This window comes from Corvus hawaiiensis, chromosome 9 (assembly GCF_020740725.1).
Source record: "Corvus hawaiiensis isolate bCorHaw1 chromosome 9, bCorHaw1.pri.cur, whole genome shotgun sequence".
Taxonomy (NCBI): Eukaryota; Metazoa; Chordata; class Aves; order Passeriformes; family Corvidae; genus Corvus; species Corvus hawaiiensis.
The window spans coordinates 14,127,270-14,155,256 of NC_063221.1; the positions used below are offsets into that span (position 1 = coordinate 14,127,270).

A 27,987-nucleotide genomic window follows, 5' to 3' on the forward strand; every position below is an offset into this window, starting at 1 on the left:
TGTCATTATCTCAAAATAAATGCATTTAAGCATCAAGTTTCCTCATGCAGAGGATTCAAACAATGAGAATGTAGAATAAACTTGCTTTTGCTGTCATCAATTTCAGCCAGCTATGTCTTCAAAAATCAAACTCCACTTACCTACACAAGTTCTGACATAATCTGCTCTAACATTATTTAACTTGTATATTAACATAACATTAATCTTAATATTTAACATTATTTAACACAAACTCCTGAAGAAAAGAAACAAGAATTGTCTGTTATATCTAAACACCTGCAGTGCTCAACCCTCTATACTATGAAAATGCATACTACTACTTCCTAACTGTAGAAGACATTACCATCATTTTGGAAGAGGGATGAAAAAGCACAGAATACTTATCTCCCTAGGGGGATTCCAAGGCATAGGCAGATGATGGCTTCACTGGTTTCAGATAAGATTCCTCCCAGAGTGCTTTTACACCAAACTTGAAGAACACTGTCCCCTGCAGAACCAGCTATGCTCCTTTGTTTAGACGGTGAATAATTGTTACCTAATGGCATAAAATTTTCAGTTTAAATCATGTTGCATATGAGCATTAAGAACAGGGCAAAATTGACAAAAGGAACTGACAGAAATTAAATGCCCTGAAAACTGCTGTGAAATGACCCAGTTTTATTATAGGTTATCTCCAGAAAGGGCAGAGAAACATGTCCTCCATCATACATAGCAATTGCTTGTGAATTCTGTTAAGGTCTTTGATACATTGTAAATTATAGCTATACATAGCTCCTTACAGTGTTAATGTTTTACAACCACACCCCATGCTATAACTTGATATTGATACCCAGGTGCTCCCTACCACCCCCGGTTCAGGGCACATCTGGGGTTTCAGACCAGAAGAGCAGAGAGTGTCACAAGAACACTGCTCTTGAACGTGATTCACAAGAGGTCATGACACAGTGGTCAAAAAGAACCATGTCTCAGTCAAAATTAAATTGCTGGCAAAATTCAGTAAGATGTATGTTAAAAGATACCATTAACAAACATCTTACAACAGCCTTCTAGATTTTATAGAAAACTATGTTAAAATTATATAGTGAAATAATAATAACTGTTAGTTAAAACATCGTTTAATTTCTGCTGAAATATGCATAAGGCAACCCTCTCCTTTTAACAAAGCTCTCAAACAGTTTTTTTATCACATTCTTAATAAAGACAGTGCTTAATTTTAATCCGTTTATTACTACAGTGACATTATCTACACATACAGAAGAAAAAAAATACAGTATTTTACCTCAATGTGGATTTAAAAAAGGACTGTGTTAAGTCATGTAAGATGCATTCAGTGTTCAGCAGTGTTATATATACCAAAAAAAATAACCTTTTCCAAACTGCCTGGAAACACCATATATTAAAACTGTATTCAGTGTAATCACACACAAATATCAACATCAAGGTATAAAAACCTAAGACTACCTTAAAAAGTTTGCTACAATGTTTGAATAAATGATTTATATTTGGGCGCATGTATTGACAATAAGGACAAAGTTTAAAAAATCTAAAAGAATTATACTCATGGCAGCAAATGCAAACTATGCTTAACATATAAGCAATTCTTACTGAGCTATAAATCACTAATGAAATGAATATAGCTAATTACAGTCAGAATGATGCCAGAAGGTTGAAGATGAGTTAATGTTCCATGTCTACTCTTGGATGCAAATGTGCAGCAGACATTCAAGAACAAGCACTGAATGGCAAGTCAGGACAGGTTCTTTTTTCTTCTAGGAAGAGTTATAAATTCAGCTGAGAAATACTTAGAAAAAGTTAAAAATTCAACTGAACAGAACTTTGGACAGTAACTGAAGCAGAAGATATAATTTAATCAATTCCATGTATTTTGCTGCATTTTGACCTGCATTTTTCTTTAGTAAAATGTCTTAATTCTAGATACCTAAAACCATACCATGAGCTTACCTGGAAAGAGCAGGACTTTCTTCCTCTGGAAAATAATCAGCATTAAAAATGAAAAGAACAATTAAAACTAAGGCAAGGAAACACTACTTGGAGTTTCTCATAGTAATACACCACCTTACATAATGACACATTACACATATATGGTATAATATCATATTATAGATAAATATTACCTTTCTAATACACAAAAACCCCCCGTTTTTTAATAACTCATTCTCACAAAACATAGATTTCAGATATGAAAGGAATGAATAATCCTCCTCAACACAATATCCAGCAAGAAACATTGTCACCAGCAGGAAAATGAGAAACAAATTCAAATTTGGAAAATGATGATCGCTTAAATACAACAGAACACGCAGGGCTGATTAGGAAATACATTAAAATATGAAAGTTGCTGACAACAAAAACCAGAAGAAATGCAACGTTTCAGTAATAAATTTTTAAAAAATTCAACAAAATCTATTACAGTATTTTGAATTACAGCCATAAAAATAAGTCAGAAACACAAAACAGTTACGTACTACTAAAAGTCTGTGAGAGGCCTGTATGCACACGAAACACAAACAAAATGAGATTGTTTTGTCTTTTTGAGGAAAAAAAAAGACAAGTTACTAAAACATTGCAGTAAAAAACCAAAGGTGTTATACTGGAGAAGTTGAATTGAGAACATTAATCTACCCTCTACTGACATAAATAAAAAGGGAGGTTTTCTTAAAGGTCGTCTAAAACAATAAAGTTGAATAAAACTATACAATTATCTGAATTCTTTGAGAAAATACATTATTGGGCACTTGTGGATTGCTTAGAAATACACTGTGGAAAGAAAAGTTTATCTTACTTTATTAGACTCAAGGTTTTTCACCACTAAACTGATTTATTTTGCTTTGAAGATAGTCTTAAGTTTATCATTATTTGACCATTTATCATGTATCCCAGAGATTCTCAAATAAAACTACCAAATACCCAAATATTCAATAAATACTAGTACACCCAATATGTAAGTCTAGAAAAAAAAAAAAATCACATAATTCAAGCTGTTGCAAATAAATACCTAGCTATAACTTCTGTAACTTCATAAATATTTAAATAAAATTCTGCTAAGTATAGGTTAGCCTCCTAAATATACAACTAAACTAACAAAACCATTGCCTGCCTAAAAGTCAGAAGAGTAGTTCAGAAAGGCAAGTTTATTTTTGGGAATTTAGACTTCTACAGAGTTTGCTTTTAGGGCAAACTCAAAGCACATTATCCACTACTTCCCAAAGCTCTGTGCTAGCTATTCCTCTTTGGTTAGTTAATGAGTTATAGACTTAAAACTACTCAAAAAAAAAAAAAAATCCAAATGTAAAAGCATCTCAGTGAGAAAATGTGCATATGCTCTCCGATTGCAAAGATTAAAGAAATCAGTAAGCCCTCCTCGAATCCGTTCTGTTCTCACAAAACACGTGCTATCTCCCCTTGGCCAGAGTAACACCTCAGACAAGAGCCTTTCCTCAGCCTGCCAAAGGCTAAGGAAACACAGCTAAAAATTCAAATTCACTTTTCCTTTTCAGCAACAAGTCTTTGAAGAGATCTATCTTGCTGGAAAACATAACTGGACTGTCAAATGAAAGCATGGAAGTCACTGATTTACAGACAGGAGTTACTGTTCCGTACTACAGCAGACAGCATTCCAAAGCTGCATGGCATCCTATTCCAAAGCAAAGAGCACATATTCCTGGTCTTTCCTTTAAACATCCTTACTGACAAATATTGACAGGTGCACCTGAAATATTAAAACCAGGCTACATGTCACAGAGCTCCAACCACATGGTGATTATTTGGTCTATTTGGTCCCTTCCTGTACAACTGGCTTTAAAGTGTTCTCAACCCTTACGTTTTTTGGACACTTTTTTTTTTAGGAAAGTAACCAGTTATATCACCTGAACACTTCCACTGCTGTGATTCATGAAATCAAAAGTATTATTGTGTAGGCCAAACTCCAACTGAGAGATTACTAGCAACACTTCCCGCCTCATTTCAGAGCTGAGTGGCTCCCATTCTGCACTCGGCACTGCTGCGAGCCGCTGCCCTACACACACATCTTACCTCATGCTGCACACAGGGGGCAAATGGCTAAATGTGACTTTTCAAAGATTGTGCCACATTGAATGTTACAGGTAAAAGTTTCAATATTAACATAGAATGCCCATTTAGATAGTTTTGACCACCAAGTAGCAAAGCTCCTACAATTACAACGTGCTGGGACAGATTCACAGTTCACAAAGCTTAGCAAGCCCTAGGCATAGCTCTGATATTTCTTTAATGTCTTTCTCTGATAACATAAACAAACAAAACATTGATAAAACATGTAATTACCAACAGAAGGAAAACACTATTTTTACTTGACTGATACAACTGGAATTCTTCCTTTCGTGTTTACAACACTTCATTAAGAAATCTCAGAGCACTCTTACAGAATCTCCTCGTCTATCAGATGAGGTACTTTGGTAAACATTTTAAAACACCCTTCTCTTACACGTTTTCTTTAGCACAAGACAGATATGAAAAAGAACATGAAGGGAGTGGTGGTGGGGAAAAAGGGAAAGACATTTTTACCATTTGCCATTCTACTGGTAAGGGACTCCTGATACGTTTTTGTATAAATGCACCATCACGGGTGTCACACGAAGTCACCCAACATTAACATCCATTGTGAACAGTCTCCTGAAAATCAACGATTTTTAAGACAGTTTTTTTTGTTTATTTGTTCCAGATTTTTTTAGTGTTTCTGACTATATGCAAATACTTCAAGTGAAGTGTTCATAACAGTCCAATTGATTTACTTGCAGCAAGGTTTCTTTTTGAAGTTTTTTCTTTGTTTGAAACAGAACAACAGCATGCTTTTATATTTATCTATTGCACAATTAATTGCTTTTTAATTATGTTTCCTACTAAAGTAATTCCATTACTAGACTGAATAGCTCCAGAGAACCCATTTTGGTCTGTTGGCTCAAGGACTCCCAGAACAAAATAATAATTAAAAAAACCCCATCAAAACTCTAATTAAGCCATTACATAGAAATATACAGAAAAAGCCTTGAAGAGTTCATGAGTAAACAACACTTGTTTAAAAAACACCTCTGTAATAAAGTACAGTACAGTATACAGATGCCATACCATAATATCTCCAGATGGAGCTGTTACAGACAATGATAATGCCTTTAAAATGCTTACTATGGGCTCTTTGTTTTTTTTTAATTGTGGTTTAAAAGAATCTCCAGAGGCTATTTAAAGCACAAAAACTACTTTTAAGGTTCTACCAAAAAGATGATTTATAATCAGTAAAATAACAAGAATGAACATTACATCTGAACAAGCACCCATCAGAACCCTACTCTTACTCCCAGATTAGCATGGTAACCTCCCACTGGTGTTCCCAGAGTTATTCCATCTGCTACAACACTACAGGCTGATGAAGGCTGCAGTATTCCTCTCTTTGTACTTCGGTGAGAATGTTAACATTCTTACAATAGTTTTATATCAGCAACAGAATTATAGTATTATCATTTAATAACAGATTTCTGTTATTAAATCTGCCTTCTAAAGATATAAAAATATTTGATATTGTGAAAGCGTCTTTCAATCATATTTCAATTTTCACGGTTTTAATAAGGAGTACCTAATTAGAACCATCACTTTAGTACTATGACATTCAGCTCGTTTCACGTAAATAGACAAACAGTTAAAAACATATTTACTAAGATTAAATAGAATCAAATCCCAAAAACATACAATCTGACAATGTTGTCGTGTGCTCTTTCAAAGAGTGCATAGGACATATTTCTGCAGCAGTCAATACAGTAATTATTTTGATGCAATCTCAGTCGAAGCTGTAAACATTCCCAATTGTAGTTTCTTGGAAACTTTTGGTTCCTTTCATGTTTTTATTAGCAAGTTGCACTGGGCATTCCCCTGACATTTCCCCCCCATCAGTTACAGACAGCATCATCCTCCACCTGTAGCCCCTCTGGCTGTTCAGAACTACTCATCAGCACTTCTTCAATACATTCAGGGCAGTCATCCTTCCCTTGCAATGCACAGTGACACTTCCACATGCCCGTGCTAGCAAGGCCCCCAGTGCATGATCTCGAGAAGCAGGTTGATGAGGAAGTCTGCTATGCCTTAATGGGATTTCCTGCAGGTTTGGGATCATAACCATATAGGAAAGTAGCTGCTATTACAAGGATGGCTCCGAAGAAAAAGACACTGGATAGAATAGGGATGAAAAAAAAAAGTTTGTTTTAGTTGATGCAAATTTATTTATGCAATACAATCAAAAGAAAGGATATTCTTCCATGAGGAAAACAGGAAGATAAATTATATTTGTCCAATGTATAAAGAACACAATAATTTGTACATTTTTATTTTTAGAGGGATGCAGAAAGTTGTTGAAATAAGTAACTACAAATTAATGTATCATTATATTAACATATTCTGAAAATTAAAACTATACTTTCACGGAACAACTGTCAAGAGCATCAGATCAATCCTTCTTTCCTTAATTTTTTACCTAAAGATGTGGGCAAAATGGAAGCAGGAGCTGAAGAAAAGCAGCTACTGTGGTCAACTACCGGTTTTTAACAAATTACATACATCATGTTGTTGGAGCTGTGTTTGCTCTGAAGTCCTAAGCTTACGTCAAAACAAATTACTGCTGCCTAAGAACCAGTTTGCAAGTCAGTATAATCTAATTTTTGGCAGATACAGAAAGATTTGTCTCATGAAAACACAATAAGGGCATCTTTTCTATTGTGGCATTTTGGCCTTTCAAGTTGTTTTGATAGTTACAAGTCTGATACAAAATAACCAAAGCCAGCAGACAATCAGTACACATTTTAGAAACGAATCTTCTCATAGACATGACAACATCAACAATTTCATCTTCTGAACCAAATACTAAAAAACTGTGGCATATGACACGATAATCCTTCAGAGGATACGTTTACCCTATTTTGGGACACGGCCCCTTGCAACCCATTCAAGCATTTAAGTACTTGACATCTATTACCCTAATCAAAAATGTTGATGTAACAGAAACAATTATACTGTTTCAGTTCAAACACATTGTTAGCATAAGCAAGGTACTAAAGATTAAATTTGATTAACTCAAGCAATTTTTATTAAATTGGATGTCTTCAAGTTCTACATGCTGCTACTTGGCTCTATTTAATTTTCAACATGTTTGCAGAAGCTGTTAAGTTACTTATTAATTTTCCATTTGAGCACACAGAAATTCTTAAACCACTTTTGACATTTGTTTTAATGGGACAAATATAGTCTACTTATAATTTAAGCTCAATGTCTTCCACTTCTTAAGCCTAGATAGCTACTCCATTTCCTTTTTTGAATGTTTAAGTAAAGCCCTGATAATACAGAATCACAGAATAGGCAGGAATAGAAGGGAACACAGTATTGCAAATATATACTTTTAGATAAAAACATGTTTCTTTGTACCAGATACAAAAGTCGTAAATATTATTCAAAATATTTGTATGCTATGAGTACATGTAACATGCAAGGAGTGTTGGTCAGTCACAAGCAAAATCCTACTCCTACATCTGGAAGTGGGATTATTAATTCTACACTCCATACAGGAAGAGCACTGGCAAGACAAGCAGTGTTCTGAACCTACCCATGTACAAAACCTGTGGTACACAGAGCTCATCCCCAAAACATCAGGACACTGTACAGGGCCTAGAAGAATGGAGCAAGCACTCTTCTTTCTTTCTCACTACTGAATATGGTGTTGCCTTTAGAAATAGCTCTGCCTTTGGGCTTCTGGGTGCCCTTGGGCAACTCAGTGCTGCAGCGTCACTTCCGTGAGTGCCGTGACTGCAGTGAGCTGTGCTGGAGCGTGCGGTGCGGTCGGTGAAGGGCAGCACAGAGGCGATGTCCCCGTGCAAGCCCCTTGTCCCGGGACACGGAGCAGCGCCCGCCCCTTGTCCCGGGACACGGAGCAGCGCCCGCCCCTTGTCCCGGGACACGGAGCAGCGCCCGCCCCTTGTCCCGGGACACGGAGCAGCGCCCGCCCCTTGTCCCGGGACACGGAGCAGCGGCAGGGGTGCAGTGCCCACCCGGGGCCGCAGGGGGCGCACCGGGCGGAACAGCGGCACCGGGCACCGGCAGCAGCCCGCAGGGAGCGGGACCCTCGCCCGCCTGGAAAACTCACTGTTAGCTACCGGATGGGGCTAAACCTTGATGTGCAAGTTGTACCTAAGCATTCTGAAAGTGTGGCTTGGACGGGATTGGGTTTTTTATTTATTTTCGCAGTTATATCTGGTAAGCAATAAATTTTCAACTATTTTTTTTTAGTATACTTGGGAAGTAATTCTTACCTTGTAGGGACAAAATCTTGCAGCCAGAAATAGGAGATCAGTGTTGACAGTATAATAGAGAGAGAAGTTGCAAATCCCTTTAAAATGTTGTCTGCATATTTTATAACAGCAGCAATCACCAGCCCTCCAAGTGCCTGGAAAAATAGTGAGGTTTGGATTCATAAACAGATAATTTGACTGAGAGCATCTATTTTAACACCATGCACCTACTTTAGGAGAAGCTATTGTCTGTGTTGAAGAGCAATACATTTATTTTATATTATGGATTTGCACTGTTGAAAATAAATATTGGACGAGTAGTTCTTTCCCCATCAAAGAAATTGTTGATTGTATCACCACCATTAAATGAGTGGAAATGCTTGTACTCAACATTTTTAGCCACAGGAGAAAGACCATATAGAGAGATATTTTTAAACATTACAAAATAAATAATGCTTATTTAATAATGCACAATACTTAATCATATACCTGCTATATATTTTCCAGCTTTTCACTGAGAGGTTTATGCTAAAAATGATATATCAGACTTTTGACTATAGAATTCTCAATAACTTCACTGACACCCATTAGTTTCCCCCGTTATTTATAGAAGAGTAAATCCCTGAGTACCTTCATAGAAACATGCAACACAAGGTATCTCACCTGTAGAACAACCACCACCCACGTAAGTTTATTGTATCCTTGAAAAAATCCATTCTTTGACAGTTGTTCTCCATCATAAATGTAAACACCCATCAGTCCAAATATGCTACCAAAAAATCCTGAAAGTACAAGATTGATTAAAAGCTTCAGGTGAAAAACATGCAAATGGATTCCTCATCCTTAAAGGCTGCTCGTGTATTTCTGATTTTAAAATTGGACTGTCACTTGCAATACCATCACATCCAAATGCAATCAGTCCTGTTCTCTTTTAAAAGCTATTCTCCACACATACAATGAGTTTTGATTGTTTCCATGAAGATATCTTTATATACTTATCTTCTATTATTTTCTACTGGAATGGAGTGATTTTTGTTTATGGCATATAGTAAAATTCACTTAAATGCAATTTCAGTTTTCCTGAAACTAGTCATGACTGAAGGCTGAAGTAACCCTATAACCTGGAGAGAAAACCAGGAAAACACTCAGTGGAGGAGAAGGTCCCTGGCACAGCAGGAGCAGCAATTAGCAGTTTGCTAATTCAGACAAGGATCTTGGAAGTGGGATTCTCCTGAGCCAGTCTCAAACACAATGAATGTTTACTAGTAGAGACTTAATGTCAAAAGCTGAAATTGGGATAAGACTGTGGAGCTTTTAATTTGGCGAGTAGTGTTCTTCTATCAAATGGGAAAGCTTTCTCAATCCTTCAAACATGGCATAATGTAAGCAGCTACTCTGTGACTGATGTCTCCCCTAGTTCTGAGCAGGAAAGGGGGAACACTTTTTTCTGTTCCTTCTCTGTGAAAAGCTGATTTTCATCACATTTCTTAGCATCTGAAAAAGGCAGCATTGTTTTGAACAAAATAACACCTTCTGCTTGATAAGAAATAATGCTTTTTGTAGGCAGAATTAAAAATGTAGATAATTCAGATTAAACCATTTACTTATATTTTCCAATTGATCTGCTAAAATAAAGAAATAAAATCGACTATTCATACATCCTTATTATGATATTGGTATGCATTAAAAACGGAATTTTAAACAATTTCTTTTCCCATTATTTTCTATAGTTTTAATAACTCTCTATGGATATGAAAATGAAAACCTGGTTGGACATAAGGGTTTTTGGTTTGTGTTTTAAGAAAAGCTCTATTTCAAAGCTCTTGCTTATGAATGACTTGCTCCTGAATAATACAATGTCTGAAGCGGGCAACTACCTTGCACTTGCAGAAAGAACACACCAATGTATTTTTGAAAATGTGATTTCATGTTTTATGTATTTTGTAAAGGCTGTATAGCAAAAGCTGTATTTATTTTTGTATGTATTTAATATATATTGTTTAATGTATTTATGTATTTAAATAGTTTCTAAAATCTTCACGACATATGACAACATTAACTTTATTTTTGAACAGAAAACAACCTCAATAATAAACATTCTACTGAACTTCCTCTTGAGGCAGATCAAGCTCACTAAAAAAGTAAATACAAAACACAGGTGATCTGATTCTCACTACAATCAGACATTTATGTCTTCATATATCACTGTTCTAGCTATTCATAACCTTGAAGAGTGTGTTTAGACACAGCCTGCTCTGATCTCATTGTTTCACAAAGAAATTACTGGAACATTCAATATATGACCAGGCCAACTACCAAACTACGTGTACACCTGTGTACTGTAGAAAAATCTCAACAATGTTTTAGAAGAGATCATCGATTCTTCAGCAATTATGGATTCTTACTGGAAATTATTTCAGATATCTGCTGCCCATGAAAGCACTTTTAGCATGGAAACTGATAGTAATAATAATAATCATCATCATCATCATCAGCTTTCCTTGGTAATGGATTTTATATTGCAGCTCCACCCAAAACACCACATCTTACCTTAAATCCTGGACCAAGCCCCAGCTAGCAACCCTTCTCTGCCCCCCAAAATTCCCTAACATAACGCTTCCTGATGTATTTCCTACACCCTGTTCAGGAAAACTTAGTTTGAATACACACAAGCAGATAGTAAGGAGAGGTTTTGATTCCTTTAGCTATACTCAGTTTCAAAATATTATGGTAACGTAAAAATGTTATATTCAAAATTAAGTTCTGCATTTTTAACTGAAACCATTTATAATTAAAACACAGTAGTAGGAAAAGAAAGGAAAAAAATATGGCTTATTGACCAACTATCTAATTACTAAAGAACCCACACCATCTCCTGTTCTTGCAGTACTGCACTACATTCTACCAGACTCAATACCCAGCTCTGATCCACTAAGTCATCTCATGACTTAACTTCACACTGGATTTGATCACTAGTCTGGTCTAAGGTGCTGGGAAGGTCAAATTCTGCTCAACACATCCATTCAAATATGTCATAAATAATTATTGCCTACAGGTGAAGACCAGAGGGATTCCATTAGAGAAACAAAGGCAACAATAAGCTTTGTTCCTGTTGCAGAAAAGGAACAAAAGGATATTGTTGATGTCACATTTCCAACCCTCTAAACTGGACAAGAGTGCTTTGAAGTGAGGGAAAACTCACTCAGGAACACAGATCAATTATGTTACCTTTAATATCTAGGGTCTGGAAGATCCAAGACTGCTTTGGGAATAAAAGATATTCTCTTACTGGTAAGTGCACAGTAGGTACACCTATTTAAATAGTTAAGATGAACTGGTCTTTTGCATATGCCTCTCTCCAGTGATTATGCACACAACTGAAAGAAACTGACCTTTGTATTGAAATAACAGTAATTAATTACCTCAACTTTATTCACAAACAAAGCAGATTTTATGGCTTGGCACTTTTAATAGAAAAAACTGCCTACCCAGGCACAAGAGAAAAAATACATTAATTTTAAAACATCTCAAAACATTGACTTGGAAACATATTTTGTTTTAATATTCCTATATTCTCTAAAAAATAGTAAAAAAATTTCAACTGATAGATTCTGTACAAATGTACAGATACTCTATTAACAAAGTAAATCAAGAACTAGATTGAAATCAGAAAGTAAATGCTATAATTCCATCTAGCAGAGTTTAACTTGCAGTTTTAAAATAACATATATGCAGCATACTAAAATGTTGATTTTTTAAAATTTATACATTCATTTTGCACAATTATCGTAATGCTTCAGAATGCAATATCTCTAACAGATGACTAAAATTAAACTTACCAAGCTGAATGTTTCTGATCCACACAGACTGCTTAGTTTCCTTTAAAATTTTCTCAAAATAAACCCCAGCAAATCCACTAGAAAAGCACGCTATGAGAACTGCAATCAGGCCTACAAACTGTGATCCTGCTGAATGCTCCTTAGCAGGTGTTGCTTGAGAGTCTGAAGGCCACTGGATGTAAAAACAGTTACACAAAATTCACTGATGAAATCAAGTCATGAGCATCTGTAAAATGCAAACTTGTTTTCTACCAACAGTAACAATTACTAAATACAGATAATCACATGCCTGTAAAGCTTTGTATTTTGGACCACAAATACTTTTAAAGGACTGCAAAGCTACAATTTTTCTTTCTACATATTTGTAAGAAGTAAAATTGTGCCTGAACTGGGACAATACTCATCAACTTAAACAGGTGCAGGATTTACATTTTATAAGCAAGAACTGGTTCTGAATCACAGTGTGACTTATCATTATCTGCCACCAACTTGTGCTACCCAACAGTTGGTTACCTTACAAATATAAGCACAGTTAGAAAACTTCTTACACCAGCTGTCTTTAAGATGGGATGAATTGTCTTTTTCATGTGCCCCTCTTTGGTGATTGTGCAGACTAGTTAAATCTGGCAATGTGTCAAATGCTATTTGAATAAAATGCAATGCCATAGACAGAAACTTTCTGAGGAGTCTGTTAAATACTGTCAGAGTGTTTTGTTCTCATTTTTCATTACTGAATTTAATCACCATATCTTTTCCCAAATCCTTAAGTTTTAAAATAAAAATTTCTAGGATATACTAAAATCTGCTAAAAATTCTTAGAATAGTCTCTTATCCCATGATCATGCCCTCTAAGAACTACAAACTCTGGTACTTGCACTATTTAGAACTGAGGCCAATTTTGCTTTTTGAAATAGTCCAAAGTAAATGTGCCATGCTGAAACCATATGACAAAGTGAACACAGCCTGTACTGGCAAGGAAGATCTGTGAATTCCTAATGTCTGAAGAAATGTGCTATAAACAGTGCTATCATTATTACTTGCAGGTTGCTCCAGAGGCCCTTTAACATTCTACAGTAGAGCACTGGGTTGCAAAAGAGGTGTTATCTTCTGCTTTTGAACCATTTCTGGTGTCCTCCAGACCTGGCCAGTTGTGATTGGTAGCTCCTGACTATACTCTGGTGCTCATGTACAGCTGGTAGAATCAGAAAGCTGAATAATCAGTATAGAAATCTATATTTCTTGAATAAACATTAAAACCCCACAAATCACCTGCTAATATTTACCTGCACAAATGCCACTCCTGTCATCAATATTACCAGTGACAGCCACTGGTATACACCCAGTTTCTTGCTCAACATGGACACAGAAAACAATGCTGTGGTGAGAATTTTCAGTTGATACGTAACCTAGAAGAACCAGAAACAGTTACTACTACTACCCCATAATTCATGGGGGTTTTTTGAAACTTACAGAGAGTTCCAAATATGCAATACCTGGTATGTGGCTGCATCTAGGTTTGACAATGCTACATATAGCAAGTTGTTCTGAAGAGTGTAAATTCCTGAAGGAATAGCAAGTTTAAGAGTTTCCATGGGTTTGTTAAGGATCTCGTCATGTAGCACTCTGTTCAGAGTCCGTAAATTGCATTCTACCCAAAGAAACAGTAAAAGAAATAGATATTCACTAAAAGGAAAGGGTGGGGAATGAAAGAGAAACAGCAATATTCTGTTCTTAAACTGTTGCCCCTTTTTATAGCTATCACTATGCCAAGACCTGAAAATACTATGTTTGACTTTAACAGGTTTTGTATATGTAAGGAAAAATGGCTGCAAATACCTTCTTACAGCCTGAAGTATCAGAATGAAAACAATTATTCAAAATAATTTGAGATAAACTTATTGAAACCATATCAATAACTTAAGATAATATATCAAAGAGTACCACCTAAAAGTCCATATGTAGAATCCTACAGTCATCAATATTTATGCATAGACAATGACATTTTTAAGCTGTTGAAAATCAAATAGAAACCAGATAAATTCAGTTTAAAATGTACAGAATAAGAACTGGTGTAAATGTGAATACAGTTTTCTTTTTTTTAGCTTAGAACTATGATTCTTCCTGTAACAATGAAATTGTTTCTTCCGTTCTGCATCTACTGTTTATCACAGGTTTCTATTATCATTCATGCTTTGGACACACTTAAAGCTTTTAGTTTTTAGCTACTTCTACATATGGATTTCTTAAAATGCCTGAGCAAATGCAAAATTTGAGATGTTAGCATAAAATTTATTCTTGCACTCCTCAGTATCCAAATTCTCTTAAGTAAATATACAGCATAATTATTGTCTTTCCAAGACTATTTCTTACACAAGGAGAAGGGAAATGCTTTGTTGTATGCCTGTACTCACATGGCTGCTTTGCAGTTGCCACTACAATACAGCATATTGATTAGGAAAATTACTTGGTGCAAAATTTGACACATACTGCTGTCTTTGTAGACTAATAGAACACAGGCCAAAATCTTCAGAAGTTCAGCAATAACTACTGCAGTAGAGGATAAGTAACGAGGTCCTTCTTCTTTCAGTGTCCGAGAATAGCGCATGGTCAACACTAAACTTGTGGTCTGAAAAACCAGGATGCCCAAGGAAAGGTACTTTAAATTAGCAGACATTTCTTGACTTTTTTCTTTCTGAAACAGAAAAATAGAAACGAACCCAAAGGTAATATTGCAGATATTGGGAATCACAGATTTCTTTATGTAGGTGAAGGCTCACAAGGTATTTTCAAGCTGAAGGTGTTTTCTGCTGTGGTACAGCACAATGCCCAGTACTCCTGCTGCAAGGAGCTCTTCCCAGACTGAAGAGTTTTTCCCACTCTTCCACCTCTGGCAAGTTTGTCAGGTTGCAGTCTCTGCCTTGCCAGGCGACACCGTCCCAGCAAAAAAGGGTGAGGGTTGGGCTGCTTTAAATAAGAATGAGAGGCATGCCTGGCAATGAAGGGAGAGCTGTGGGAAAGCAGAGTTGGAGAGGAAGACATGGTATGGAGGGGCTGCAGGGGAGGCTGCTGCTTATCCTGCTAATTATCCTGCTCAAAAAACATTCATTGACTATAGATGACTAGGTGACTGCAACTGCTTACTCAGACTGCACTGACTACCACAAACCTTATGTTAGTAAAGCTGTACCATCCTCATCTCTATTAGGAACTTCCACCAAGTTGATGCAGTTTTCTTTACAATTTGTCATCAATTTAAAGGATTAACTTATCGCAGAAGACTAATAGAGACAGTAATTTTCATTTTGCAAGCAAAATATATGACAAGGAAATTTGAAAAAAGCTTGCTGCTACTCAGAATATCACATAATTTTTGCTATCCTTCATATAAAGAACTTCTATACACACAAACTAATGCTTGCTATAAAAGATTACCTTCTGCTCCCTTCACTGCCCACTTATTCAGAAAAAGAGCCACTTTTTATAATGCTGAAGTTAAGTCAATAACTAAGAGTTTACGACTATGTTTACAAGCAAAAGAAAAACAGTAACAAGCCAAGACAATGCACATGGTTCTCAATTTCAGAAGTCTAGACACTCACTGGGTGCATATGGCAGAGCTGTCCCTGTGTTTTACACCTGCAGGCACACAACTTCTGACTCATTAACTATCCAGCTCTGTTCACACTGCTCAAGGATGTGCTGGTACCTCGAAATATTCGTAGCTTGAACTGAAGCTGTTTCTTGCAGACTGCATTTCTCTAGCTCAAGATGCATTTTATTGCTGTTTTTGTAGACATTTGGAGAGCTGCACTCTTCAAGTATTTCTGACTTGCCTTTATCTTGTCTCTAAGCATTTATAGTTTTTCCCCAGTCAAGTATTCAAAGTCAAATTATTACCTATATGACACTGATACTTAAAAGACATTGAAGTAACCTGCAAATAGGTGTGAATTACCAACAGCCACGAAGATATGAAGTACACACTTGTATCCTACACAGTAAAACTGTTTATCTCAAAAATCATGCCATTGTAAAAATATTTGTAAAAGTATACTGGCAAATAAGGAAGAAAAGGATGCCAGGATGCAGAAACTGAGGAAGAAACACACACAGTTCCATTAAGGAATCTTAATCGGAGATACTTTTGTATGAACTACAATCTCATGTAACTTCTGAAGAAACAAATACTACAGCTGCAACTGCACCGAGCAATATGAATCACACAGAAATACAAAGTATGAAGGAGAAGAAAGCTGCAGACAATACTGAAGACTTGATGTTTTTTACTGGTTCTGGTGGAACAATCCATTACACAACAATGTTAATTAATTAATTAATTAATGTGGAATTATGCATCCCCAACAACAAAACTGAGATGATCTGTTAGTTGAAGAACAACTTTGAAGAATAAATTTGCTACATCTGAGAACAAGGAAGAGAAAAAGAACAGTTCCTGCAGAGGGACAAAGAAGGGACATGCATGTTCAGAGACAATGCTTTCTGGAGAAATGCCAGCAACACAAAGAAGACAGAGGGACAAAAAGGTAAAGGAAAAAAAAAACCACTGAGAGAAGTACAAGAATTGAATTTCACTAAAAGGCTTGTCTATGATACTGGAGAAAAGTGACATTTGTGTGAGCCTGCCTGAACAAACAATTTCTTTCACCTTTTCCATCTACCTAATTTTTTAGAATTGAGACCTTAAAAACTGGAAATAAAGAGCAATATATTAAGATGAAAAACAGTGAATTTCATGAAAGCACACATACAGATAAATAAGATTTTAAACTTTTTGGTTTTCAGTTTTCAAAATGCTTCTGAACAAAATATAGATAATGGGAACACACATATCCCTCCTGACTCAGACCCAAACTTTTGCATTTTGTCTGCCTGTGAAGTGACAAAGTTCACATTAACTTTTTTGCTAAAATACAAGCACCTATTTATGAAGCAGCTTAAAATGTAATTTTAAAAGTAAATCACTAGTGTGCTGTTCATGAGCAAGTACCAAAGCAATCAGCATGAAAATAAACCAAAAAGCACAACACTTTGATAAGCCCATCAGGAAAGCCATAAAGAACACAAACCACGTAATTATCTTGAACTTCTGTCTTGTCTTCCTCAGTAGTCATGAAAAAAAAGGGAACCCTCCTCAGACAGTGTATCTCAAAAAGGCAGCAGTAGCAGGAAATATTTCCTTACTGTAGTCACTAATGCAGTTTTGAAGTTTCAAAAGTTCACACAAAATGGAATCTAAGTATCCAGCGTGATGGCTGAAATAAGGGTGTTTGTTAAAAGTTGTCCTGTCACTGGTCAACAAGACAGCCTTGTAGACAGAAAGTGCATGAAGTTTTGTGCTGGACTTACAAACTGGTTCACAGAGCAGGAACTAGAGTCCTGAAACGTACATATGCCAACAATATAAATACTCTCTCTTAAGCACACAGAACATTTAATCAGCTCTCCTGGTCCCTTCTCCTTCTTTTGAAAGAGCTGCTTATCAGCCCACAGGCCTCTGTGCAAACTGGGGACGGACAATCCAGAAAAGGAGCAAAGTACTGAACTTCAAACAGTTGGGGCTGTCTTCAACTGCAGTTTCACAGCAGCTTTAGATTTACAGGTGACTACCAGAGGTGTAAGCACTCACTTGTAGCCATGAGCTCCTGCTACCCTCACAGCAACAGCCTGTGCAGTCACAGAACAAATGAACTGTTGTCTTCAGTAACAGCCCACCCTTGGATTGTCTTAAACCAATAAAGACACTGACGTTCCCAATGCATTTCCTGTACAGAGTTACAATATAGATTTCTTACTGGGCTTTGGATGCACTACTTGGTACTCTGAAGGATGCATCTGTTTGAAAATTCAGATTTAGGTTTGCTAATTCAAAGACTGGAAGGTGGGTGGTCACATGAACTCTGTCTTTTGAACTGTATCTTACAGTGGGGTGCACTAAGGACCTGCACTTCCCTGACTATAATACTGAATAACCTATCTCAGGGACTGGGCTCATTACTCTTTTCTTCTGTTAGTTTATGTTAAAAAAAAAAGTCAGCCGCTTCTGCGTCATTTCTTCAGTAAGCAATGGACACACCCTGCAGCCACATGGAAGGCAGCCCTATACAGGAGCCAACACGCAGGAAGCCAAGATGGGATTTGCAGCCACGTAAAATTTGAATTCAGTACACACAGGTGGGTGAAATACAGGTGGAGTCTATGTGAAGAGCTGTTCTCCTTCAAAGTAAAAAGGAGAAGGATCCTGGAAAGGTTTCCAGAACACAAACCAAAGCAAAGCAGTCTATACAGGAAGTAATACTTTCAGCTCAAAGTGCCATACTGTGCAAAGTCTGAAAAATAACTCTTCAAAGGAAGCAGATTTTTTAAAGTGGAAAATCACATATTTCCATCTCATAATATTAATTCAAAAATGAATACCTTTCTGACTTGCAGATTTTCGTCTCCCTTTGTAATACCTCCAACCCAGGCTTAAATTTAATAGTTTGCATTTTATTTTGTCCCTACACTTTCCCTCCTAAAATGCTGGTAAATGCTAATGTTTGCAGAGGAAATTAGGCCATAATCTATTTGACTTAATGAACAGCACACCAAAACTCATTGATATTAATCAGGGTTTACTACAGAGCAATAAGTTTACAGGACTTTCCTTAACCTTAAGATTTTGTCTTTTAAAGATCTGATGGTATAAACTTCTGAGTTTTTTCAGCTGCTAAGTATCTACCATTACAAACTTCTGTGCAAAATTAAGGCACAGTCTTGAGTTTGTAGAAGGACTCAAAATCTGACAGAATTACAGGGAGTATCAGAGAAAACTTGCAAGAAAAACTCCAAGCACTTGACACTATCTGAGGTAAATGACAGACCAAAAAAAGAAAAACTAACAATAAATTCCAGCAAGTCTCGTAACAAAAATGCAGGTTAAATTCACCAAGAGATTTGACAAAAATAACCTCTACTGGAAACTATTTCTTTACTCCTCCATACTCTGTCACAAGTAGAGTTTAATTTAAAAAAAGAAAAAAAGTAACAACTATCATGCTCCAAATCTTCACAATGATGTCATTATATGAATTAAATACCTTCCAGCCTAGCTGTGAAATGTTTCCACTGCTGACAGTCTTTTAGAGTAAAAAAGCCAAGTTACAGGAGTTCTTTTTCTTAGCTCTTATTCCATTTTATGACTATTCAGTTTAACATTGCTTAACCAAACAAAAGGCATTTGTGTATTAGTCAAAATGCAAAGCCCAACACAGAAGTAGACAACCAGCCTCTCAAAACTGCCAAAGGCAAAGTTTAAATTTTCTGTGCCACTACACCAAATTCTCTATATGGGATCTGCTGGAAAATAAACAGACTGAGTCTGCCTTGTGGAAAGTAAAGTACACTGTGTCATCCCAGTGGTACAGGTATAGACTTCCTGGGCATTTGCTTGGAAATCAGGATAACAGATTACAGAAACAGGATGGTGCTCTCAGATTTCTCCAGTGAAAGATGAACCTACTGCTGATGCTACACCTATACAAATATAATAAGCCGTCAACAAAGGAAAAAGCCCAATTGGAAGGTGAAGTAAGAGCTAACTCACAGAACTTGAAGAACCTATTTTTACAAGGCTTCTTTCAATGCTTTTCATACTTTCTACATGCATTTCCCTCTTCCCTGTGCTGGGTAACACACAAGTAACATGTCATTTTCTGCAACACAATGACATTCCTCAGAGGAAAGTTCTGTTCCATAAATACTCTTTCTTTTTGGAGTGAATATAGATTTGTATTTACCAGAAGTAGTATCTAATACAACAAATATTTTAAGTATAGAAATAAATGGAAGGAAGGAACCTCATAATGTTCAACAAGGCCAAGCGCAAGGGCCTGAATGTGGGCTAGGGTAATTCAGGAACAGGCTGCCCAGAGAACTGGAGAAAGTCTGTCACTGTAAGTGTTCAAGGACAGGTTGGACAGGTTTTGAGCAATGTGGTCTAGTGGAAGGTGTCCCTGACCACGGCAGGGGGTTGGAAACAGATGATCTTTAAGGTCCCTTCCAACCCAAACCATTCTATGATTTTATGACAAATATCCCACATGGTGCAGAGGGCGCACAGACCTCTCGAAATCTAGTTAAGTGCTGCTGAACTGGGGCCTGAAGTAGCTTTTACATACATACAAATAATTTAACTGCTACATTTGGACTGCTATATTTAACAATACATTTCTTTCTCCTCTCACCACCACAAGATGTAATCTGTCATGTCACTGTAATTTTAATAAGGCACGTCCTAAATATTTCTAATAATCTTAAACCTTGCATTTATCACTTTAAAATGTCACTATGTTTTCCATTTTCCTCATACTGTAAACAGGTCTGTAAACAGGTTTCTTTTTTGTTCCCTCCCTTAAGCTATCTACAGTTTCAGACGTTCCTCCCCAAATACATGGCACTTTTCAACTAAATCACTGCAAATCACTTCATCATTTTAAAACTTACCTTGTTCTTTCTTTTGGTTTCCAGTTTCTTACTCATTTTTCTTGCTGGAGACATTATAAAGTGCACTAAGTACACTATGAAAAAAACCAAAACTGTGTTTCTCTTAAAGTTTGTACACTTCTTCAGAAGTGTGGTTAAAAGCAAATCCTCTAACAAAGCTTTTTCCTTACTCTTCTAGCAGAAACTGAGGAACAAAGATTTTTTTCACATGAAGGTTTCCTTCAGGCAGTATTTCCAATTTCTCCATTTACATAAAAAAAATCTTAACTGGTGAAATGAATTAAAAATATAACTGCATTCAAGTAATATTTTAAAGACAAAGATATCAAGTAGAACGCAGAAGATCACTGGTGGACCTTGCTCCTGCAACGTCATCTTGCTCCCTAGGCATAACCGTATCTCATGTACTGGTTTTGGCTGGGGTAGAGTTCATTTTCTTCACAGTAGCTGATAGGGAGCTGTGTTTGGGATTTGTGCTGAAAAGTGTCGATAGCACAGGGATGTTTTCATTATTGCTGAGCAGGACTTAGTCTTTTCTGCCTTTTCTACCCCACCAGTGAGGAGGCTGGGAATGCACAAGAAGCTGGGAGGAGCACAGCCACGACAGCTGACCTCAGGAGACCACAGGGATATCCCAGACCATACGGAGTCATGCTCAGTACATAAAGCTGGGAGAAGAAGAAGGAAGGAGGGGAGGTTCAGAGTGATGCTGTTTGTCTTCCCCTGTCCACTGCTCCATGTGATGGAGCCCTGCTTTCCTGGAGATGGCTGAATACCTGCCTGCCCATGGAATGTGGTAAAATAATTCTTTGGCTTGCTTTGCTTGCATGTGCAGCTTTTGCTTTACCTACTAAACTGTCCATGTCTCAACTCACAAGTTTTCCACTTTTACCCATCTGATTGTCTCTCCCATCCCACCAGGGGGGAGTGAGCAAGTGGCTGTGTGGTGCTTAGTTGCCAGCTGGGGTTAAGCCACAACTCTTGGCCATTTTAAAATCATGAAGATGGTTTTTAAAACTGGCAAGTGCACTTAAGTACAGAGCAGTTACACATTAAATGGTAACCATTAAAGATCAGCCAATGATTGCTTCAAAACCTTGGCTTCTGCCAAAGATAGTGGAGGCTGTATCAGTGATTCACCAGCCATATATCACTCAACCAGGAAATTCCATCACTGCCAAGTCTAACAAAGGGAATGCAATTACATATTAACTATTAACTAAAGTCTAATTTCAGAGAATGTTATAAATTGCTTGGGACTCAGGTAAAGTTTTCTTATATGTTGACAGAAAACTGAGCAGAAAGGGAACTTGGATGAGTGTTTTCATGAGCTCCCAAAGGTTTTCTGTTTGTTTCTTTCTTTCATTTGTTGAAAAAAAAGTACCATTCTAATCTATGTATCAGGGAGGAAGAGTAAAGCATTGTGAATCTTAAAGTGTGAAATTTGTGGCTAAATGTTCTTTAAGCCCACCACCTTAATCCTTTACACCAAACCTAAGAATCCAGACATCATATTTTTTGACTGATGAAAATTTGGTTTGATGAATATTATACAAATCACACACTGAGTATAAATATTCAGCATTCAGGAAATTCAGGCCCTCATTGAGCTAAATGTTAACACCAGCATTTCTTACAAGAGGAAGACTTCAACTCTGCCCAGTAGTGCAATAGTTTTATGTTGACATAACAGTCATTAAGCCAGACTCTGCCTGCCAGCACAGAAATTTGATACAAGCTGCCTGAACGGCCTCTCATTTTCACACAGTACATACACTGTATTCATTGTATAGATCACAGTATAGATAGATCCCAGCAGCCACATTCAGACTCTGGGAGCAAGGAACCATTCAGTTCTCAGTTTCAATTCAAATAACCACCCCTCCTCAAGCACACAGGAGTGCAAGGCCACGAACCAAAGGACTGCTGGAATGCAGCTCCGGCAGATGTATCAAGCCAATGAAGGAGCTTGATTTAAGGTGCTGAAAGACTGAACATTGAGTCCAGCTGGGGTTCAGCTGCAGCTTACATTTAAGCTATTTATGAATTACAAACCAAATCTGGGTGCTTAAGGCAATACAGTGTGTCAAACACCTCAGTCAAGGTGGCCTACTTGGAGTGGAGTAACACAAAGTAGATCCTATAGTGAAAATCAACCTGTAGGCACTTTAATTACAAATAAAATTAGACAGCTGTACAGCACTGAAGGGATATAAATATAAGACAAGGTTCAGAAATCCAGTGGCAAAATCCTGAACTCTTAACCATCTGACATTATCATGCCAGATCCTAAGAAGTACAGATGTTAAGAATCTCTCCTCCCCTCTAGAGACATCCTCCATTGATGTGATCCAGCTGTGCAGCCTCCCGAGCTCCAGCAAAAGCACAGAGCCTGCACAAGCAGCATGAATATGGTATGAACTGAAGTAACCACTGAAGAATAAGCCCAGCTAGCAAGCAAATCAAGAACAATATGGGAGGAATAACTGTGTCTAGCAAGCCTGTCCCAAAGGTAAGTATGTGTTGTCCTTCCTTAACACTGCCAACTTCTGAACTGTTTTGAGGGGATGTGTGACTTGAATTCCACAGGTACCTGGCTCAGATGATCTCTGCCTTTTTCTTGTTATTGCAAACAATAGCATAACCAGAATAAGGAATTAGGCTGTGTAGGCAGCCTGTAGGATTGTTAAAGGCAGAGTTACTCCTAACAATACATTGCTCTAAAGAAAGCAAATTTATACTTACTAGAACCAGTCTTTCCCCAAACCAGTATTTTTGCTACACATGTTACTTCTACCAACCAGAACATCATACATCCCAAACCAATGGATCTTTATCTCCCAGAACTGTGAATTTCAATCACAAGTTCTTCTCACAATGCCTAACAATGTGCAAGGGAATCATGAACTACAGTATCCAGAGGGAGAGGTTGTAGTAAATCACTTTCTCCACAACTATCACCTCCCTCAAACTCACCCTGCAGCCTTTAGCTCAACTCAGTGTGCACACTGTTAAGTCAAGTGTAATGCCTATGGAGAGAGGCAATCCCACAGATTTCAGGAAAAGCAGTCCATCACCTAATGTTAATTCTAAGACCCACTTTGTCATTCTGCACATACATTCCCTGAAAAGCAAAGGTTGTCTTAGATCCCAGTCCTCCTGTGTAGAGGCCACTGTGAAAAATAACACTTCCCACTGTGGTGCTCACTCAGTTTTAGAAAGGTTTGTTGCATGTGTTCTTTATGTTCCACATAACACACCCCTCTGTTGCCGAAAGCTGTGTCAGTCTTCTCCACCCAGTCATTCCTTTAAAATATTTTATCTGAATCCAAGTCTTCCTCACTCTGGTTTAAAACGTAGTTTATAGGATTTAATAAAATGAAACAATTTGGTATGCTTTCTGATAACTATCTTTTACCTTTCAGTTTATTCCATAATATGCATTATTACATTTTTAATCTCTATATTCTCTGAGTTTCTGCTTAATCCATAACTACTGTACTGCTAGAGGGTTTCTCATTTCAAAAACTTGGTATAAAATTGTGATACCATGCAAATACTTGTAAAATGAGCATTTCCGTGAACTTTACATGAGCACCTCATCACGCATAGTGAGCATCTTCTCAGCAGAGCACCAGCAAGGGAGTCACAACCTCAGCAACACTGACACAGCTCTGGCCAGATCCGTGCTCCTTCCCAACTTCACACGCAGCCGCTTCCCCACAACAACTTTAACTTCACCTTCTCCTGCCTCTTCCCTAAACCGCTCCATTTCCAGACATTTCTCCCGGTGATTCTTCAATCCCACCCTTTCCCCTCCCCAGCCAGCTCCCACAGATCTGCTTCCCGCCCCACCCACCAGCCCCAAGCGTCTCCCCCGCCACAGGCCTCCCTCAGGCTCCCCCCTCACGCACAGCCCCGCACCGGCTCTGCTCCCACCTGCGCGCCCGCCCGGCGGCCCCGCTCGCCCCTCACCGCCGGCCCAGCTCGGCTCGCTCCGGCTCCCGGTGCTTCCGGGAGCCGCGGTCCCGTCCCGCAAAGGCTCCGGCTGCAGCCGAGCCCCGCCCGCTCCGTTCCCAGGGCCGCGGCTGCAGCGAGAGCCGGCGGCGGCCGGGCGGGCCCCGGGCCGGGCCCCGGGCAGGGCTCGGCGGGGCCGCCGCATGAGGGGCAGCGGCGCGGGGCGCGGGCGGCTCCCGGAGCCTGCATCCCCTTCCGCGCCGAGAGCGGCCCGGGCCGCCTTCCGCCCAAACCGTGAACGGGCAACTTCGGCAGCCACTGACACGAGCGTTTTGTATGAAACCCATGACAATTTATTAGAGAATGGCAGGGCTGGTTCTAATTAAGGTACGGACCTCTCCAATAGAACATTACTGTGTTGTCCGAAGAAACAAATTGTTCACCAAATTTTGAAGATCGTATATAGGCATAATTTTATGCTTCAATTACAGGTTGATTTACCGATGGCTGGCAAAGGGTAGTGCTGTACATAAAAACCGGGTGACATCCTGTCCCCGCAGAAGTTGGTAGCAGAACTTGAATGGAAATCTCTCCCACGAATTACAATTGTAAACCGTGACAGAAAAGCACACTACTAATAATGGTAACTGTAAGAGCAGGCACACGTTCAGTAAGACATTCATTAGAAGTAGGCTTTAGGTGAATGCGCTTTGTTAACACCAAACAGAAGGTGGCTCTGAGAGCTCTGAAAGAGTTTACTGCAGGGTCTGGAAACCTGAACTCAAAAATGGGCTGTGGTATTTCAGCGACCACACTGATGTACCTGCTTGCAGATGTACGCATCACTCATGAAATTAAACTTTCGGATATATGAGGTATAACGCGTTAGACTAAATACTTGAAAAAAGGAGTCAAGAAGTTATGAGTTTTATGAATTTAATTTTCTACTCCTCCTAAAGAAAAAGGCTTTATTTTTCAGCAGATTTTAGTTTATCAGCCTAATCTGGGGTACATTTGCCTCACATGCTTCTCTACAGAATTCCAGGTATTTGCAGTTGGTTTAAATGGAGTTCATTGTGTCTTTGCTCTGAGCTGTTTCACTTTTCTAATGATTAAACTTTAATTAACCCCAAAAAATTTCAGTTCTGTGGAGTTTTTTTGGTTTTTTGTTTTTTGGGGTTTTTTTGTTTGTTTGGTTTGGTTTTTTTTTGTTTTTGTTTTGGTTTTTGTTTTGGTTTGGGTTTTTTTTGCTTTACAATCTCCATTTTGAATTGCATTTGATTACAAAAGACTAAAACCAATACTCTGATACCACTTCAGCATCTTTTCTTCTGTCCCATGGAGAACTGCTTATCAGATGCTTACATTAGCCTTGTTTTATGCGATGATTACGAGGCACGGTGCTCAGTTTGCATGTATAACAATTTATTACACCTTGTCTGCTTTGGTTAATAACCAGATATTTTTAAAGTATTCATTTGTCACACCAATCATTTCAGGTAGGTGTTCATTGCATTCACTATTGGATAAAAAGAAATCATATAGGTAGGGTACAATATGCTCTCTTAAAATGATGCCTAAAACACTGACACAGCTAATGATATCTACTAATGACTAAAACCAGAGGTAAACTAATGAGAGGCATGACATACCAGCTAGACATGCAACATAACAGCTAAATAGCATCTGCCAATTTGGCTTAAGGGTATTTTTTTCTTACATTCAGTAATCTAATAATACGGAATATAATCCGTGTTTAGGATGTCAAGTAACTCTTCAGAAGTTCATATAGACCATTTTGACACAGCAGCAGAGAGAGCAAAGGCACTCAAGACACTGAATAACATCAGGAGTTGAGGAGTGGAGTGTTTCCCAGCAGAGCTCTGTAAAAAAAAAAAAGAGACATTTGATAAACCCATTCCTAATTAGTTCTCCTTTTCACTATTATAAAAGCGTAGAAATTTTCAGAAAAGTCTTTTTCTATTAGCCCCTTCTATTATGTAGACACTTCTGATGTGAAAAGATCACGTGCCACATTTATATCAACAGGTGTCTTTCAGTGATAATCAGGGTCAAAAGTACAAAGCACCTATGTGGTCCCACTTCTCTTCACTTTTGTTAAGACTATTTCATTTATTATTTTGCACATGTGTTCTCAAATGTTTATTCATATGTAGGAAATGTGACAGATTTCAGTGTTCTGTGACATGTATAGGAAGAAAACAGTAGAAACTACAAAGAGGAAAAGTTCTTACCACTTGACTGCCGCCTGAGTAAGGTGATTGCTGAAAACAAACAAACAAATACATTTATAGAGGTGTTCCCAGCCAATGGTTTTGAACACAGTTTTTTTCCTATGATCAATATTTTAATAGCTTAACCCACAGCATGGTTTTAAGTTGTTTAAGAGGAAAGTTGAACTAATATTAAAACAGAATATTCTCTTTAGACCAATTAGTCCCAAAATTGCTCTTTCCACCACCCAGGTTCTTTGTTTACTAAGCAAAAAAGATGAAAGTGCTGTGATGAAAGTATTCTTACCGGTTTCCCAGAGTAAGTGCTTCCTGAGCCAGAGCCACCCTGTGAAATAATTATGAACTATTTAATTTTGTCATACAAGACTGCAGTGAACAGTGTCCAAAGAGCACACAGCAGCTTGAAAATGTCCTGGATATTAGTGAGTCTGGTAGTGATTTTGATTTTACCATTTTCACTGCACTTTCTCCCCCTACTTTAATTGCATGTCTCAAGTAAGCACAGCTGTGTCCTTTTTATTGCATGAACAGTTTCAGAGTAATGGGTCAAAGCAATGTGTCTTGTCTGAACTACAGAGTTGGAAACTGAATCAATTGCCCCGATATTTAAATGCATCATTCTTATTAGAATGACCCAAGCATGTTCCTATGAGTAAGTAACAGAGTATATCAAAACTGTGCTGTGGGAGGAATAAATGCTGCCTCATCCTAAGGTTCAAGTTTGAACAAAATATACCAATTTTTATTGGTGATTTTTCTCAGACATTTACCATTGTAACATAATTTTAAATTTCACCTTCATTATTGTTACCTATCTTAAAACCCAATATCCTCATTTCTAACTTGGTTGCAGAATACTGAAAGAAAAATATCCTTACTGGCTTTCCTTGATGACTGCCTCCTGAGGAAGAGGAACCCTGGAAAAAAATACCTGGTTTTGACTCTTAAGTCTATTTGTGCTTAAATATTCTTGCTATCTGGAATAAAAGACCACAGAAGAATGAACACTGTTTTGTATCCAGTCATCCAAAAATCCCAGGCCAAACCTTATCTGAAATACAAATATTTAACATCTTTCTGAGTATTCTTTCAAATGTTGTATTGGACAATTTA

At 37.8% G+C, this 27,987-nt stretch overlaps 2 protein-coding genes and 1 long non-coding RNA gene across 54 annotated transcripts in view; 1 reads left to right on the forward strand and 2 right to left on the reverse strand.

Moving 5' to 3' along the window:
• Nucleotides 1-1,207: 1,207 nt before the first annotated feature.
• On the reverse strand, nt 1,208-24,715 carry SLC35A3 (solute carrier family 35 member A3). 3 transcript variants are annotated; one of them, XM_048313743.1, is made up of 8 exons: nt 24,638-24,715; nt 14,648-14,852; nt 13,654-13,808; nt 13,444-13,566; nt 12,161-12,332; nt 8,985-9,103; nt 8,343-8,476; nt 1,208-6,213 (listed from the first exon to the last, which is right to left on the reverse strand). In XM_048313743.1, exons 2-8 carry the CDS (start codon nt 14,832-14,834, stop codon nt 6,123-6,125), a joined length of 981 nt encoding a protein of 326 aa, XP_048169700.1. In that variant the 5' UTR covers nt 14,835-14,852; nt 24,638-24,715; the 3' UTR covers nt 1,208-6,122. The 3 variants fall into 3 exon arrangements, with proteins under 3 accessions (XP_048169700.1, XP_048169701.1, XP_048169698.1); XM_048313744.1 differs by having other exon boundaries at nt 24,602-24,707; XM_048313741.1 differs by lacking the exon at nt 24,638-24,715 and adding an exon at nt 20,663-21,040.
• Nucleotides 21,187-27,879, forward strand: LOC125330519. The gene is made up of 3 exons (XR_007205569.1): nt 21,187-21,458; nt 22,992-23,174; nt 27,728-27,879. It is a non-coding gene; the product is annotated as an uncharacterized LOC125330519 (long non-coding RNA).
• Nucleotides 25,539-27,987, reverse strand: part of LOC125330509 (hornerin-like) — a 49,839-nt gene continuing 47,390 nt past the window's right edge. For 49 of the 50 annotated variants that reach the window (XM_048313713.1, XM_048313714.1, XM_048313709.1 and 46 more), the window contains 4 exons: nt 27,753-27,791; nt 27,161-27,199; nt 26,875-26,904; nt 25,539-26,502 (listed from right to left, as the gene is read on the reverse strand). In XM_048313713.1, coding sequence (XP_048169670.1) covers nt 26,404-26,502; nt 26,875-26,904; nt 27,161-27,199; nt 27,753-27,791 — 207 coding nt within the window. In that variant the 3' untranslated portion in view covers nt 25,539-26,403. The remainder of the gene's footprint in view (nt 26,503-26,874; nt 26,905-27,160; nt 27,200-27,752; nt 27,792-27,987) is intronic. The other variant, XM_048313689.1, reaches the window with a different exon arrangement.